This window comes from Heloderma suspectum, chromosome 3, assembly GCF_057233095.1.
Source record: "Heloderma suspectum isolate Gila_16-S chromosome 3, 16-S_ref, whole genome shotgun sequence".
In the NCBI taxonomy this organism is placed as follows: Eukaryota; Metazoa; Chordata; class Lepidosauria; order Squamata; family Helodermatidae; genus Heloderma; species Heloderma suspectum.
In genome coordinates this window covers 265,114,219-265,128,030 of record NC_139460.1, presented here as the reverse complement: position 1 = coordinate 265,128,030, position 13,812 = coordinate 265,114,219, and the positions used below count along the sequence as shown (strand labels likewise).

Below are 13,812 nucleotides of genomic sequence, written 5' to 3'. Positions count from 1 at the left end.
TTCCTCACACACACAGCCCCTTCTTCCTTCCCAGCACACCTGAATGAAATGTGGAAATCTTCAATTGGCTATATTCCCATCTGGTGAGAAGGAGACATCCATCATGGGTTAACTCCTCCCACTGCCCAGGACAGGCAAGGAACATATGACCAAGCTTTTTGCTTTGGTCCTTGCCTCTGTGGCTCCTCCCAGCCAGTTCGTTCCTTGCCTTTGCCCAGGACAGAGCTTGTTCTTATCTCTCCTCAACAATCTCCTTTTCCAGGCCTCGTTTTTCCTTTCAGTCCTTGTTCTACCTCTTCCTTAAAAAACTTTTCTCTTTTTCTAATTTAGTCTTTTCTCTCTTTTAAAAAACAAACAAACAGAAAACAAAAGGTTTTGCTGATTTTTTTTGGCTCTTCTGCCTTTCCACCACAAGATGGCATCACCTACCAAGAAGAGCTCCAAACCTGGTAAGACAAAAGAGAAGGCGCCTTCGGTAAGGCATATCAGAGTCGTCCAGAATCCAGCTGCCAATTGCAAGGCACCACCCCAGCTTGACCTTGAGTAGCTGACGGTCAGGTCAGGAGTCTACAGGAGGGCCAGCAGTGTCCAGGCATAGCCTATGCGCATGCCTCACTGTTGCCATGGCAACCACAGCTCTTCAAACACAAGCAGAGCAGAGCCCTTGTGGGCTCTCACACCCTCTCCATAGTTCCTGCCTTGGAAGAGGCCCACCCAGACATGAATCCAGAGGAGTTTGTGAGGGCTGAGCACTCCTTGAGGCCCTGGGAGCAGGAGGCAGCTGGACACACCCATTGTTTTCCCGCCAAAAATCAGTTTCATTTTCCCAGGATTGTGCAGCCTGTATTTTGCAAACACAGCCTTTTCCAAGGGGTAATACAGAGGCACAGCAACCCCCACAGGAGATTCAGCTGAACAACAGCCCCTATCTCTCCAGGCTCAGGCTTTGTTTAAAAGAATTCAACAGGCCATCAGAAGGGAATTGGCTCAGCTCTCTGATCAATGAAGGGGATGTAAAAAATGCAGGGAAAGGACTCCTTACTCCAGTTCTTCTCCTTTCCCACAGCCAAAGAAAAAACAAAAGAGGGCACTTCAGGCCAAGCACTCCAAGATGCCTGATAAAACTAAATTGCCCACATCTCCTGTTGAATCGGCCCCTGATTCTCCTGACCCTCACCTCACGGTCAAGGGAAAAGGGAATCTTGCCTGAGCACCCCTCTGACTCCGATTCTCTTGTTAGATGAATGGTCAGGTGAACGGTCAGATCCTGGGAGAGTGGATGAATCTTCCAGTGTAAGATTAACAGTGATGATTTTCTTCCTATCCTATCCAAAGCTATGGCTTCACTGAACATTAATTCTTCTCAGGAAAAAACCAAGTAGCCTTCCAGAAGTGAAGCATTATTCCCAGACCCTAAGCCAGCTAACTGTGAGATACCTTTTCCTTCCTCCTTTGAAAAATTGGTTAAAGCTGAATGGAAGGCCCCCTGCCAAGCCAAAAGGAGTTCTAGCATAGCTCAAACATTTTACTCCGTACCACAGCCAATTATGGAAGAACTTAAGGTTCCTTGAGTTGATGCTCCAGTGCCAGTCTTACTTTCAGGAGCCATAAATCCTAAGGATGAAGATTCCCCACTCAAGGATCCTAGTGAAAAACATATTGAAGCAGCGCTGAAAAGAGCTCATTAAGCTTTCACTCTCCGTGCTTCCTGTACAGCTTCTTTTTCCCCCTCAAGCCACTCTCCTGTGGGTTGAAGATATTATCAACAATAAAAAGCTGGATAGTTTTTCCTTGCTCAGGAGTCTTTCTCAATTATAGAAGACATACACCTTCTTTTCAGATGCTACACAGGATTCCAGATTTTTGCAACACGTTCCATTGCTTCAACCATGGTGGCAAAATGTTCACTGTGGCTGAAACACTGGAACGTGGATGCTTATTCCAAAGGAAACCTAAGCACAATTCCTATCGTAGGAACGTACCTCTTTGGAGAAGAAGCCAAAAACATTTTAGTGGAAACCAAAGTTAAGAAGAGGGCTATGCCCTCTTTGTTGAAGAGGGATGAGAGGAGGTTCTCTAGCCAAGCTCCCTCCTCCTCTTGTTTTCGTTCCTTCAGATCTCCATTCAATTCATCCTTTCGACCATGCAGTTATAAGTTCACAAAGCCAACATGGTCGAGAACCAGGTTCTGACCTAGATCTCAGACCTCCAACCTCAGAAGGTTAGGCCTGCCCCAGTCCTCCAAAGCTCTTCACCAACAATTCTGACTCCCTTCCTGCACATGTTGAAGGAAGGCTACAACATTTCTTTCACATGTGGGAACAGACACCTGGACTCTCAACATTATTCAACATGGCTATTTCCTGGAGTTTCACTCCACTCCCAGAAATAGGTTTCTTCTTTCCCCGCTTTCTGGGTATGTTCACAAACAACAACTGATGGCAGCAGAAATTGCCCACCTCCGAGAGATGGGGCAATAGAGCCTGTCCCACCTCCCAAGCATTTCCAGGGGGTACTTCTTTTCCTGGTCCCCAAGGAGGGAGGGTCTTCCTGGCGTGCCACACTGGATCTGAAACACCTCAACAGGTTTGTGGCATACCACAAATTCAGGATGGAGACCCTCCAGACTATCAAGGAGGCTGTGCATCAGGGGGATTACCTTTCATCCATAGATCTTACGGAGGCTTATCTCCATGTGCATATTGCTGCACAACACCAGAGTTTTCTCCGCTTCTACAAAGGGCACCATTTTCAGTACAGGGCAGTGCCTTTCGGCCTGGCATCAGCACCAAGAGTCTTTTCCAAGCGAATGCTAGCAGCGGTAGCCCACCTCAGACTCAAGGCCATTCACATTACCCCTATCTAGGCAGCCTTCTTCTAAGGTCTGCATCACTGTCAAAGGCCCATGCAGATCACTCTGTCTTGTCTCCAAGACCACAGGTTCTTGATAAACGTCCAAAAGAGCCAGCTCCAACCCTACCGATCACTCGTCCACCTGGGGGCAGTTTTAGACACTTCCAAAGGAATAATCTCCCTGGCCCCAGACAGGTTATCCAAGATTCACCAGGTGGTGAAGTCCCTCCTAGCTTGATCAGCAGATGTAAAGTTCCTTGCTCAAGTGCTGGGTCTCATGATATACTGTTTAGGCATCGTCCCATGGGCCAGGTTACATTCCAGACCCTTTCAGTGGCTGTTTCTCCCTTTTCAGTCCAAAATAATCCACAGATGCCACATCAAAGTCATTCCGCCACAATCAGTCAGAACTTCTCTCCTCTGGTGGAGAACACCACACAAAATAGCAAAGGGCACACCCATCCAAGAACGCTGTCGCATCATTGTGACCACAGGTGTCAGCCTGGACCGTTGGGGAGCTCACTGCTAGGGCCATCCCTTTCAGGGGATCTGGCCTCCTGAGGTGAAACACCACAGTATCAACTGGTTGGAGTTATGAGCAATCTACCTTGCCATCAAACACTTCGTCCAACTCACGGGTCCTGTCCACTTCCTAGCCAGAACAGACAGCACCACAGCTTTAGCCCATATAAATCACCAAGGAGGAACAAAATCTACATCTCTTCACAAGGAGAGCTCTTCCTTCCTCCACTGGGCAGAACGCAACGTCCTGTCCGTTACTGTACAGCACATCCAGGGGACCCTCAACACGGAAGCCGATTTTCTCAGTCAACAACAGCTCGACCCAGGCTCAGTCCAAAAACTCAATCCAACAGTTTTTCAGAATCTTTGCCATCACTTCAGCCCACCTCTGGTGGACCTAATTGCCTCCCCACTCAACAATCAACTACCTCACTTCTTCTCCAAACATCTAGCTCGAAAAGCAGAAGCCACAGATACTCTCCACTCCCCCTGGCCCAGGGGCAAACTTTACGCATTCCTGCCATTTCGACTTTTGGCCAGAGTCCTCAGGAAGATCAAGGAGGAATGGGCAACCATAATACTCATAACACCCTTTTGGCCCCGGAGACCTTGGTTGTCCCATACCCTACAACTGGTGGAGTCAGACCCCTGGTTCCTTCCATTGACACCTGATCTTCTCATGCAAGGCACTGTGTGGCCTCTGGACCCTGGCTGCAGCTTGCCGCCTGGCTACTGAACGCCTCACCTTCCTCTCCCTAGGCTATTCAGCCAAGGTAATAAACACCATGCTTTCTTTGAGGAGACAATCCCACAATCAAATATATGAAACAACCTGGAAGGCTTTCATTTGTTGGTGCAGGAAGAAACACATAGATCACAAGATGGCAGGAATCAAAGAGTTGCTCCTGTTCCTGCAAGCAAGGCTAGATATGGGACTCAAAGCAAACATGCTTCGAAGACAAGCCATAGCTCTTTCTTCTGTCCTTTCCAAGCCCTGCCACAAGCTACTTAGTGCTCATCCACATGTTAAATGATTCCTCCGAGGAGCGTTGCTTATCTCCCCTCCAGCTATACACCGTTTCCCTACATGGAACCTGCATACAGTCCTTTCTACTCTCAATGCTCCACCCTTTAAGCCTCTCAGAACTATATCTCTATATTTCCTCTCACTTAAGGTTTTATTTCTGGTAGCTATAACCTCTGCTAGGAGAGTTTCAGCATTATTGGCTCTCTCCATGAGGAACCACCTCTGCTAGTTCAGCAAGGACTCTGTCACACTCCAGTTAGAGCCATCCTTCATTCCCAAAATTAACACTCTCTTTCATAGAATGCAAGAAATTGTTCTTCCCTCCTTCTGCCCTAATCCTACTCACTCCTCTGAACAGGCCTGGCACAAATTGGATGTTAGAAGGGCCATCAAAATCTACCTTAAGAGGACTGAGGAACTCCAAGGTTGCGATTCCTTATTTGTTTCCTTTCATCCAACAGCATTAGAGCAGAAAGCTTCCTGTGCTACCCTTGCCAGGTAGCTCAAAGCATGTATTTTTGCGGCCTATGAGGTTAAAAAACTCCCTAAACCTGCACATGTTACAGCACGCTCCACCAGGGCTGTGGCTGCCTCAGCGGCTTTTTCTACTAATGCCCCTCAGCAGAGATTTGTAGGGCAAGCACGTGGTCCTCACACCATGAATTTGTAAGGCATTATAGGATGGACAAATACGCTTCTGCTGAAATAGCCTTCAGACGTAGAGTGTTACAACAGGTATTACCCCAGCCATAGGGCCAGCCTGCTATGCGGCCTGCCCTATGGGAATAGTAGCTTTTGTACATCCCATGATGGATGTCTCCTTCACACCGGATGGGAATGGAAAGCTGGGTACTTACTGTGAAGTTCCATTCTGATTTGGTGCGCAGGAAACATCCATACCGCACCCTCTGGCAGGCTGACCACCCTGTTGATACTATAATTTATTACAATTTTTCTCATGGAGTGTGCCAATACCCAGAGAGGGATTTTTCTCCTTTTCTGTTCTACCTTCTGTTTCTTGAATTACTACATTAATGGCTCCTAAATAGCTACTCTGTCCAAATGGTCGGCTAGAAAAGAACTGGCTGGGAGGAGCCACAGAGGCCAGGGCCAAAGCAAAAAGCTTGGTCACATGTTCCTTGCCTGTCCTGGCCAGTGGGAGGAGTTAACTCATGATGGATGTCTCCTGCACACTGAATCGGGATGGAACTTCACAGTAAGTACCCAACTTTCTAGTTTCCTATTTTATCTGAACTAGAAAACTGTGGTTACCAGCTTTGGAACAAGCCAGGTTCTTAAACCATGGTTTGAATTTGGTTTAAGACCCCAACTTGTTCAAAAGCTGGTAACCATAGTTTCCTGGTTCAAATGAAATATGAAACTCTGGTTAGTTGGAGACTTCTACATTTCATTCAGACATGGTGCAGAGAGAGGAGAGAAGGGGCTGCGTGAGCAGGAGAAAGGCTCATTCGTACCTTGGCTTATTAAGCCAAGATATGATGGTCCAAATGCAACCACTGTGTCCCACGATGTTGTTATTAATGTTGTTGTTATTAATAATAATAATCACCTCTTCCTGGAGACTTTTTACAATGAGATTGAGAGTGGATTTGGGACTTGTGCACTTCCTCCCTGCCCTCTGTGTAGAAGGTAACACATTTATTTGAACATGGGATCTCCCTGACTGTCAGGGTCTGTCCAGGGTCAAACCTCAGCCAAGTGGCTTGGTTTTGGCAGTGGGGCAGGGGAGCCAGGTATCAGTCTGATGTGGCCAGTGGTGAGTAGCACAGCAGGCAAGGATTCAGTTCTATAAGCAGTAATTGATGAACACAAGATCCTATAGAAAATGTCACATTCCAAAGGCATCCGTGTAGGATAAGACATCATGAGCTTGCATTGTCAGAATCCTTACACAGCAAGACAGTTCAAACTGGAGACTAATCTCGGAGCTTGCAGTTTTAGGGCCTGTTGGAGCAGGATTGGGCCTTGGCATCAGCTGACTGAGTGCTCAGTCAGGTGGTGAACTTTTATTGCAGCCTGGGTGCTGCCCTTGAGAAACACAGCCCATTCTGCAAGGCTTCTGGCAGAAACACAGCCCTCATGGTGTAAGAGGTAACATGCTGGACCCTGGCTGCTGGGAACCCTGATTCTCCCTGCCCCTGGCACCTTACCCTGTGATTCTATGGTTTCTCCCAATGTGGGCATTGTGTTCTAGGCATGTTAAAGAGGAAGGGCAGAGAAAGAGTATCTCAGCTCCTGATCTCATCATGTATAGAAGTGCTGGTATGCACATTTGTATCGTTTGAATAGGGCCAAAGGTGCAGAACAGACATTTTTAAAGATGAGATTTTGGACTTTGTCAGTGAACACCTAGAATTGTCTTCTGACAAATAGAAAGTCATCTTGGCTGCAGGATTCCCCTGTCATTTTGTGCTCATCTATTTTGTTCTTGCACACATTTTATCATATTAAGTAGCTGCTTCTTAGATTATGTAGCAAGGATCCAGTGATGTAAGCTATCAGTAGCATAATAATTGATTGGGTAAAAACAGCTTTCACCACGTTTAGCCTCCATTTAAGACCATGTCTTTCTTTGTAACCTTGCTTCCCTTCCCTTGTTTTGGAATTGTTGAACCACTTGTCATTCTTTCTTCTGTAATGTTATAGGACTGTGTTCCCTTTTCCCTTTTTGCTACTTTGGTGTTTGCTGGAGATTACCTTTTTCTCTCTGTCTTTCCTCTGGGCTTTTGGGTACTCAACACACTCCTACTTTTCCATCTCTGACAGTTCATCTGTGGGGAACAGAGGAGGTTGCGGCCTGGCTTGAGCATCTCAGTCTTTGTGAGTATAAGGATATCTTCATCCGGCATGACGTCCGGGGCTCTGAGCTCCTGCATCTCGAACGGAGAGACCTCAAGGTACTTTCATGAGCAACTCGTCAAGAATAGCCACCTGCATTTGCATGGCCATCTGTGCTGACTATGCTTGGAGCTGGTCTGCGTACTCTCCGTTCTAGGTGGCTTTAGACAGAGTAATAGCGTACCTTACACTTGTGGGTTATCAGAGTTAGATCTGAGAAAAGACTCTTGGCCCAGAACCCAAACTTGGCCCAGAACTCAGATCTTGTAAAATCCATAAACCAAGTCTTCTAAAGTTGGAGATCAGGCATACAATTCATCACTGTCTCCTAGAATTTAACATCTGAATGCTGTTACTTGAAAGATGTTAATCTGGTGTTTTCTGATCCCCCATTCATGAAGTATACATTTTTGTTAAATGTAATTGAACAAGTAGCTGTATTTTAGTTAATACGGATAACTGAGGAACTACATAACACCACAGCCTGCAGATAGCCTTAGGCTGTGTCTGCACCAGTGCAAATTGCAAGGCAGTGTAATATTGGCTGCATGCACAGTTCATTCAACCACATGAGCAACAGGATCCAGGCAACAGCCCAGCACAACAGTTAATCTGATTATTGTTCCAGGTTCTGGATGGCTCAAAGGTACTGTGTGGGCAATGAGTACTGTAATACAAAACATGTACCTTTCCATGCTTTGCTTCTATTTCTTGTTGTGATCAAGCAGTGGCAGCAAAAACTGCAAGCACAATTTTAGGGAACACCAAACTGGCTCCAACTAGACATGCTCTGCTAATCTTTTTCTAGCGTTGGGGAGATGCTGTGTCTGTTGCAGAAGTTTAATGTGGTTCCCTACTGATATGAAAGTAGAACTTCCTCTCCGGCAGGTACCAGAGGGTAGCACTGGGAGAGGAGGTTTCGGACCCATGGCCGCTCACTTGTGGGGTGCCACAGGGTTCCATCCTCTCCCCGATGCTATTTAACATCTATGTGAAGCCGCTGGGGGCTATCATCAGGAGGTTTGGGGTGCAGTGTCATCAATATGCAGATGACACGCAGCTCTACCTCTCGTTCAAATCTTCACCAAGGTTGGTCGTAGAATCCCTGTCCAAATGTCTGGAGACAGTGAGTGGCTGGATGGGGAGGAATAAGCTGAAGCTCAACCCTGACAAGACTGAGGTACTTCTGGTGGGAGACAAGAGGAGGTTGGGAGATGTTGATCTGGTGTTGAAAGGGGTACAGCTACCCTTAAAAGACCAGGTCCACAGCCTGGGGGTCATTTTGGACTCCCAGCTGTCCATGGAAGCTCAGGTGTCAGCTGTGAGCTGGACAGCGCTGTACCAACTCCATCTGATATGGCGGCTGCGCCCCTACCTTCCCGACCATCTGCTCCCATTGGTAGTACATGGTCTCCTCTCGTTTAGACTACTGTAATGCACTCTACGTGGGGTTACACTTGAAAACGGTTTGGAAGCTGCAGCTGGTACAGAACGCGGCGGCTCGCCTGATTAAAGGCAGCCGCCAGCAAGATCACATCACTGCAGTGCTGAAGGAGTTGCAGTGGTTACCAGTTGTTTTCCAGGCCAAATTCAAGGTGTTGGTTTTGACCTTTAAAACCCTATATGGTTCCGGCCCAGCCTGTCTTAAGGAGCGCCTCCAGCAACACCAGACAGGCCGCTTACCAAGATCAATCCTGGATGGCCTTCTTTCTGTCCCATCAGCCAGGACAGCTAGACTGGTGGGGATGAGGGAGAGGGCCTTCTCTGTGGTGGCCCTCATTTTGTGGAACTCCATCCCTAGGGAACTCCGCCAGGTCCCCTCTTTAATGAGCTTCCGCCGCGCATTAAAAACGTGGTTGTTCAGGCAGGCATTTGGGGTGGGTTAGGGTATTTTTAGAAAATGATGTTTTTATTGTAGAATTTTATTGTTTTAAACTGTTTTATTACATACTTGTACATCGCCCAGAGTGGCTGGGTGACCAGCCAGATGGGCGATTAATAAATCTAATAAATAAATAAACTGTCTGGTGAAGGATATGTGTACTAACAAACTGCAGGTTGAGAGACTGTGAATGTACAAACTCCCAAGTTGCGTGTTCTCTTAGGTCACTTGTATCTGGTACAGAAGGAACTATATTTTTGTGACACATGATCTATCACTTTCTGAAGTATGTTTTTTGCAGTGCTGGCTTTGTTCCTAAGATCTGTGCAGATCTTCCTGTCTACTAACTAAATTTCCATCTCTGAATTTCTATGTGGTTTGCATTATTGCTTCACCAAGCCTATTCCATAACAGTGTACTACTTTGTCAAGCTCTGTGGCCTTTTATTACTTGTTTTTTGAGATACTACATCTGCCTTGTTGTTGTTTTGGTCAAGTTTTTTGATTCAACTGATTTGTATTCTGCCATTGACGTGTGTGTGTGTGTGTGTATCCTAAGATCATTTTTCCTGTTCTTTTTCAGGACCTAGGTGTGACCAAAGTGGGCCACATGAAGAGGATATTACATGGGATCAAGGAACTGAGCAGGAATATTCCTGTCAGCGAGGCTTAACTTCTGTTTTCAGAGCCTGTATCTACCATTCCCCCTGATGTCTGCGCAACTGTCACCTCGCAGAGCAGACTTGCTCAGAATTTTCTCTATGGATCAGCCAAACACTATCAGTGTTCAGAGCTCATATCCAACTTTTCATGGTGCTACCTTCTGATGTGGGGTACAGTGCTATCCAATTCAGTGGCACCTTGTGTTCAAAGACAGTGTTACTTGTCCTCATCAGCCTCCACCTTTACTCAGGCCTGGGCACACTTGCATGCTATAGCTTCAGCCAGCCTCATTAAGCTAGCATGTGGACCAGCAACTTTTTGTGGACAAAAAGCCAATATTAAATGCCAATACTCCAACATACCTTATGATCTGAGGATTGTGACAGATATTAAGAGCTATGAAAGCACCTGTTACTCATGCATACACAATGATAAATATTAGCTATTGAGAAGAAGAAAACATTGAATTATAAGCAAACTACGTGGGGCAACCCAAAGAAATAAATTCACCAAATATAATATCAGACCATTACTACATAGCCTTTGTAATGAGTACTGTGGATTCAAATTAGGAAGAAATTCTTTCTCAATTGGTGCCCTTTCTGTGGTGCCAGAGAAATGAATTGACCACTGATATATAAGTGCAGAGTTTATTTTTCCTTTCTAATGATATAACTTATCCTTAAGACTAAAACTGTCTCATTCTCCTGTATTCCTACTCTATAATGCTTGTAGATGCCAAAGGGATGCAATTGCATGTTGTTCTGGCTTAAAACATCAAGTGCCTAGAAATATTTAAAGATCCCAAAAATGCATCCAAAGTGGCACAATGAGCTGATTCCTTATGAAATTGCTGCTCGGGGAATAAGCCTCTGGTTCTACTAAGTTTTTAATGAATGAAATCAGAATGGCATTTTGGAGACAGAGAGGAACCATCTGTGCATAGGATTTGGCAGGGTATAATATTTCTTTACTTTTCATGACTGTTTCCTGAATTTTACAAAGCCAGAGCATTGTTGCTTAAAATATATGCAGTCTTTTCTCTGTTTTAGGAGAACCTCTGCCAAATCTTTAGTAGTTTAAGTTTCACTGAATTCTTCAGAATTTCCTTAGTGATTACTTTAGCATTCCATCTAGTCTTGTTTCTTCTTGACATCACTTTTACAAGAGATGATGACATGGTTTTATGTACAGAAAACTACAGTCTAATATAATTTACAGAGAAATCTTAAACCTGAGCTGGCTCTGTTGAATTATCACTGTTTGCAGAGATGTTTTGCCTTATTGGTATAGATTACTTTCTCTGTATTGAATTCCCTGTGTACACTGGAGGACTGTGAATTGCAAGGCACACAGGTATTCACCACAAAGTTCACTCTCCAGGTGCTTTCATGTGCTACGATGCTAATGAGGGTCTGTGCAAGCCTTAGCAGTAGGCCGCCATCAAATAGATTATTCCTGCACTTTATTATCGGTGAGAAACATATGACAGCCTCTTCCATTTCCTGGTGAACACCTCAGGGAGCAGAATCATCGTATGATAACTCTGGAGAAAGATGCAGCAAAAAAGAAAAAAAAAAAGGTCATTCTCTATTCCTTTAAGCGTGGAAGAACTGCAGTGCTTGCTTTTATGCTTCTCTTAGACTCATGTGGAATCAAAGAGGCTTTCATTATTTGCTCCTGAGTGGATTGGTCTTCCCCAAAGAGGAGGAGTTTCATTATTGTCCCTTGACTCAGCCTGATAGGATACCTTTTCTGTAGTGAAGTTACGTGGCATCACCCTTTGATAAGATCTATGTTTGCAAGGGGTTCTGGATTGCACAGTTGCAGTTCTCTCAAGGAATTGTCTTCCTGAATTTGAATCACTCCTTCAACACATCCCAGTGTATTTCTTTGTAAGGATCACTTGACACCTTGGGCCAGATGGGCAGGAAGTGTTCCATCTTTTCTGTTGGCCTAGAAAATGAGATTTGTGTTTAAGTCAAGCACCTTTGGATTTGCACTCACATTTAGAGAGTTGATTTAGGCTCAAGGCACATCCTTAATGCATTAATTGCTATTGGAAATAAAGCAGTCTTCTCATGCAAAACAGAACTTCTGGGTCCCAGACTTGATAAAAAATGTCAGTGCATCAGGCTGGCAAAATGAGTATCAAGCCACCATGAGTTGTACCTCCTGGTGTCTTCTAAGGTATTGTTTATTGGAAAACGAGTTTGCCAGCTAAGGAAAGATACTTAACACACTGTTAAGAGTGCAATGGCAAGCTAGACATTTTACCTTGGAGACTTTAGAGCTTCAACCTTATTTATGATTTAATAAAATATGACCTGTAAGGCATGAGGTGACCCTACTGCCTAGTCATCAGACATTTTACATCTTTGAAATACTTAGAGTTAGAAACAAGAAAGTGTTCTGTTTTGAGGGAAAACACATAATTTTGGATGTTTTGTGCCCATTTTTCTTGGCACCACTGGAATATTACTGCTAGTGTGTTTTGTATTGGGTCCATTAAATTTCAATGGAGGTGTGTTGATGTTTCCTGTAAAGGAATTTATCCAAGAAAATGCCAGTCCTGAATTCCTTTGGAAGAAGGAATTGTACCTTAATAACACTGGGCAAATTCCGATGCTGTGTGAGCGGATTTCTGCTCACACAGCTGACTTCCTTTTCCCCTGCCCTGCAGTGCCCTGTGTACCCCTCCCTCCCAAAATCAGCTCCAGAGGGTCCATTTTAAAGGTGTACTGGGGGAATTGCCTCCATCCTTGTTCCAATGACTGAAGCCCTCCCAGCAGGAGGGGGCTAACTGGATTCAACCTATGGTCTAGTACGTCTTTCATCCGAGGGCGCATTTTAGTGCCCACAATATCCACCTTCAATTCATTGCAGCTATTAGACACGGATGTGCACAACAATCCTATGCATGTTTACTCCAGAAATAATTCCCACTCAATTAGATGGTCCACTCCCAAGTAAGTATGCATAGGATAGCAGCCAAAGTTATTTATTATGTTTAATTCTAGTGGATATATTCATATTTTCAGTCTATGGACACTCAAGAAGTACAAATTCCACTAGATTTTGCATCTCTGATAGGAACGGTAAAGAGGCACTTGGTGTCAGTATCTCTTGAAAAGCTCTGACCACCTATATTGTTTAAAAATTATTTTTGAGTATTATTTAAAAGTGAATATAGTATGAGTGGTAAATTAAAGACTGTTTACACAAAAAGAACTCCTTGTATCTTAACAGATATTTGTGATGTAAAGAAAAGAAAGAAGATTGTTTTTATAAGTCATTTGATGTCTGTATTGTTGTCCACTGATGACTGCTCTTCAGGGGTGTTGTAACCATTCCGATGATCTGTCAAAAGCATACGGAAGCATTTCCATTCTGTACAGTCTTGGGAAGAAGGTTTTGTGCCTTAAGAATAGAACATGCTATTTATTATTTTAATTTATACCGTGATACCATGGAAACACCTCTTGTATGTACATATTTTGCAGCTGATTGTTGTAAATATATTGTTCTTGTATATAAAGACAATCTGTTTCTGACATTGCTGTAAAGCATTGATTTGTTGTTGTATTCATCAAGGAGGAAGTGGCATTTAATGTTGCCTTATCAAAAATGAGAAGCTTTGTTCAAGGAAGTCAAGAGGGGTTTTTTGTGTTTGGTGGTATAGCCATAACTCATCTAACTGGTTCTGCTGAATGTTGTGCTAGTAATATCTATTGACATATATATTAAGACTGATGGGTAATTGTGGGCCCTATAGAGAAAAAGAAGCTTAAAAGTGTAATTATGATTTTTAAAAAACTATATTATGCATAGATTTATGCACAACAGCGAGCAGAAAGAACCTGAAAGCATTTCAGGTACCTGTGAATTGTCTCTATTTATTAATTAATTTATTATATTTATAGCTCTCCTTTCCTTCAAGGAGCTCAAGACAGTGTACATTGATCACTCCCTTGCCGCCCTTGTTATCATCACAACAGCCATGTGAG

General features: G+C 44.3%; 1 protein-coding gene across 11 annotated transcripts in view; it reads left to right on the top strand.

The window, feature by feature from the left end:
• DGKD (diacylglycerol kinase delta) overlaps positions 1-13,359 on the top strand; it is a 122,494-nt gene extending 109,135 nt beyond the window's left edge. For 9 of the 11 annotated variants that reach the window (XM_084846756.1, XM_084846754.1, XM_084846758.1 and 6 more), the window contains 2 exons: positions 7,190-7,320; positions 9,726-13,359. In XM_084846756.1, coding sequence (XP_084702882.1) covers positions 7,190-7,320; positions 9,726-9,815 — 221 coding nt within the window. In that variant the 3' untranslated portion in view covers positions 9,816-13,359. The remainder of the gene's footprint in view (positions 1-7,189; positions 7,321-9,725) is intronic. The other 2 variants (XM_084846759.1, XM_084846755.1) reach the window with 1 other exon arrangement.
• Positions 13,360-13,812: the final 453 nt, after the last annotated feature.